Genomic DNA, 3,202 nt, shown 5'->3' with positions numbered 1-3,202 from the left:
TGATATATATATATATATATGATGTTCAAGCTTTGAATGCGTGCTGCCTTACAGGCTATGCTGCCGTCTACAAGAATAATATATAATATATTATATATCAGTAGTAAATAATAGACGGTTAGGTCTGTAGTTATCTTGGTCGACCTGTATATATATATATATATATATAGTACTTATGATGTTCAAGCTTTGAATGCGTGCCGCCTTACAGGCTATGCTGCCGTCTACAAGAATAATATATAATATATTATATATCAGTAGTAAATAATAGACGGCTAGGTCTGTAATTATCTTGGTCGACCTATATATATATATATAAATATATATATATATATAGTATGATGTTCAAGCTTTGAATGCGTGCCGCCTTACAGGCTATGCTGCTGTCTACAAGAAGCGCACGGACAACAGCATGTACGATGGCTGTGCGACGTTCGTCAAGCGCGACAAGTTCGTCATCGAGCGCGCTCGCGTCGTCGAGTTCTTCCGCGCCGGCGTCGTGCCGCTCTCCAAGCACAACGTCGCCGTGATCGTCGCTCTGCGTGCGCGTGCCGACCCCTGCATGACCTCCGACCCCGGTGTGACCCCTGGCGGCGGCGCGCGGCTCTTCGTCGCTAACACGCACCTGCTGTTCAGCCCGACGCGCGGGGACGTGAAGCTCGCGCAGCTCAACCTGCTGCTGGCCGAGGTCGATCGGGTCGCGTGCAGCGGCTACGACGACGCCGGTGCCGAGACGTACGACCCGGTCGTCGTCACCGGCGACTTCAACTCGCTGCCGCACTCCGACGTCTACAAGCTCACGACGAGGGGCCTGCTGCAGTACGCGGGACTGAACTGCGGCACGATCTCGGGACAGGAGAACGCGCGGGCGCGGCTGCTGGACGCGCAGCTGCTGCCGGACTGCGTCGGCGTGTCCGAGCAGTGCCAGTACATCGCCGTCTGCCGGCAGAGGTTGATGTACGGCTGCCCCGTCGCCACGCCGACGCCGACGACGACGACGCCGGCCGATCTCGGGCATTCCTGGAGTGAGATTGACGGGATGTGGGAGCAGCCGTATTTGCAGCGGCATCTGCAGCAGCAGCAGCAGCAATATCAACAGCGGCAGCAGCAGCAGCAGCAACAGCAACAGCACCTGCAGCTATATCAACAGCAGCAACAGCAGCAGCAGTATCTGCAGCAGCATCTGCAGCAGTTTAACCAGCGGCAGCAGCAGCGTCTGCCGCAGCGACAGCTGCGGGAGCACACGCTTGCGTCGGGCATGCTCACGCACAGACTGAACCTAGCCTCCGCGTATGAGCACCGCGACGCGGGAGGCCAGCCCGAGGCGACGACCTCTCACGGGAGAGCCAACTGCACGGTCGACTACGTCTTTTATGGCGTCGCGCTGAAGGAGTTGTTAATAGACGCGGATGGCAACGATCACAGCTCAGTGGTTGCCGAGGGCGCGCTCAAGTTACTGGGCAGGCTCTCGCTGCCGTCGGACGCGGACTTGGATAAACATGGGAGGTTGCCGAGCAAGTTTCTGTCGTCGGATCACGTTTCCCTCGTGACGAAATTTCTGTTGACGTCCTAATGGTTAAAGGCGTTAGAGAGATGTGCTTTAGGGAGTTTTCTCATGTGCAATATGGATCTGCTCACCCTATGCATTTTAGTGAATGTTGTGGGTCGTGAAGCACGATAAAACTAGCTTAACCAGGACGATAAATTCTCGTAGCAAGCATAGTTCAGCGCTGCTGTACTCGAAGCTATTTTAGTCGAGTTACGGTTAAAAACAAATGCAGTGAGTAAGCAGTTTCTTCACTAAGTTCACTGCTCTAAGTTGAGTTCGAGTGATGCTGTGCATGATAATATCAAGAGCGTATTAAGAAGGAGAGCGTACAATGGTGAAATGCTAAAACCATGCTGCAGTATTAGTCGAATTAATCATTTTTGCCCATTTTATTTTGACGATTCTTTGTGGTATTATTGATCAGCTGTCTTACCTTGTTAATATAAAACAAATTGCATGTCGCTACGATGCCTCTACGCTGAGATAATGAGCGGTGAAAATCTGGTATTTTCGCCCAAAACCGACTCGAGATACGTAGTGGCTGCGACTGTCTCTCGTTCTGGCAATAGCTTCGGGAAACCTCGCGTGTTTCCGTCATTCATTGACAATGAAATTTATTTTCCTTCTACTATCTTTTCTCACATTTCCAGTCATTGACGCAGCCATTACTCCACAAAAACGTCTTGTTATTTATTGCCATGGTGATGACCCGCCCCTTACGCTGGATGTAGTAACGCTGTAGTAATAACGTATCGAGTCATCGCTACACAGCAGCGACCGGAAGCAACATACAGTACACAAAACGAGAGACAGTCGCAGTAAAACTGATCTCGAGTCGGTTTTCAGCGAAAATACCAGATTTTCACCGCTCATTATCTCAGCGTAGAGGCATCGTAGGGACATGCGGTTTGTTTTATATTAACAAGGTAGGACAGCTGATCAATAATACTGCAAAGATTCGTCAAAAAAAACGGGGAAAGTTTAATAATTCGACTAATACTGCAACATGGTTTTAGCATTTCACCGTTGTACGCTCTCCTTCTTTATACGCTTTTGATAATATATATGGTGCCAGCATCACCACTAGTTGTCTTGTCGGTGTGGTCATACGCACAAAGTGTACTTCCCAAGTTGCTATATATTCTTATACGTGTAGCTAGTTGCGCATGCAAATATGCGGTGCTATTTGCTATCTAGTCATGCGTAACAAAAATTGAGAATGACTATTTCGAACGAAATGATTTAGGTGTCACCGGTGATGACTTTTTTTATTTACATAAGCCGCGTTCACACGTAGCAAGAAATCCGGTATTTAGCGTTCACACGAGGCAAACTACTGAGCGCCCAGAAATACGGTATCTAACAGATCCGGTATTTCATGTAAATACGAGACTTCCCAGGACCTCGAATAATTTTGCCGCTGCTTGAGTAAATACGCGGAATTTCTGTGGACCGCCGCATTCGTTCGTCGTTGAACGCTAATACCGGATTTCTGAAGCCGCTCAGTTTGTATATGACTGGTTACGCCGGCTCGCGAGAGCAGTCTCAGGTGTAACGCGAGTCGAACTGTCCGAGCGGGACCAGTCTACGATATTTATCGGCAGTATGGTTTGCGGTGTGGGCATTGCATGTTTACTTCGCATTGTTCGCTTG

The 3,202-nt window shown here is 49.3% G+C and overlaps 1 protein-coding gene across 1 annotated transcript in view; it reads left to right on the top strand.

The window, feature by feature from the left end:
- Nucleotides 1-1,573, top strand: part of LOC106808992 (protein angel homolog 2-like) — an 8,139-nt gene extending 6,566 nt beyond the window's left edge. The window contains exons 5-6 of the mRNA XM_014811927.1: nucleotides 375-1,134; nucleotides 1,273-1,573. Coding sequence (XP_014667413.1) covers nucleotides 375-1,134; nucleotides 1,273-1,573 — 1,061 coding nt within the window. The remainder of the gene's footprint in view (nucleotides 1-374; nucleotides 1,135-1,272) is intronic.
- The last annotated feature ends 1,629 nt before the right edge of the window (nucleotides 1,574-3,202 follow it).

This window comes from Priapulus caudatus, unplaced genomic scaffold (genome assembly GCF_000485595.1).
Source record: "Priapulus caudatus unplaced genomic scaffold, Priapulus_caudatus-5.0.1 Scaffold321, whole genome shotgun sequence".
Taxonomy (NCBI): Eukaryota; Metazoa; Priapulida; class Priapulimorpha; order Priapulimorphida; family Priapulidae; genus Priapulus; species Priapulus caudatus.
The sequence above is the reverse complement of the archived record's forward strand: the minus strand, read 5'-3'. Positions and strand labels throughout refer to the sequence as shown.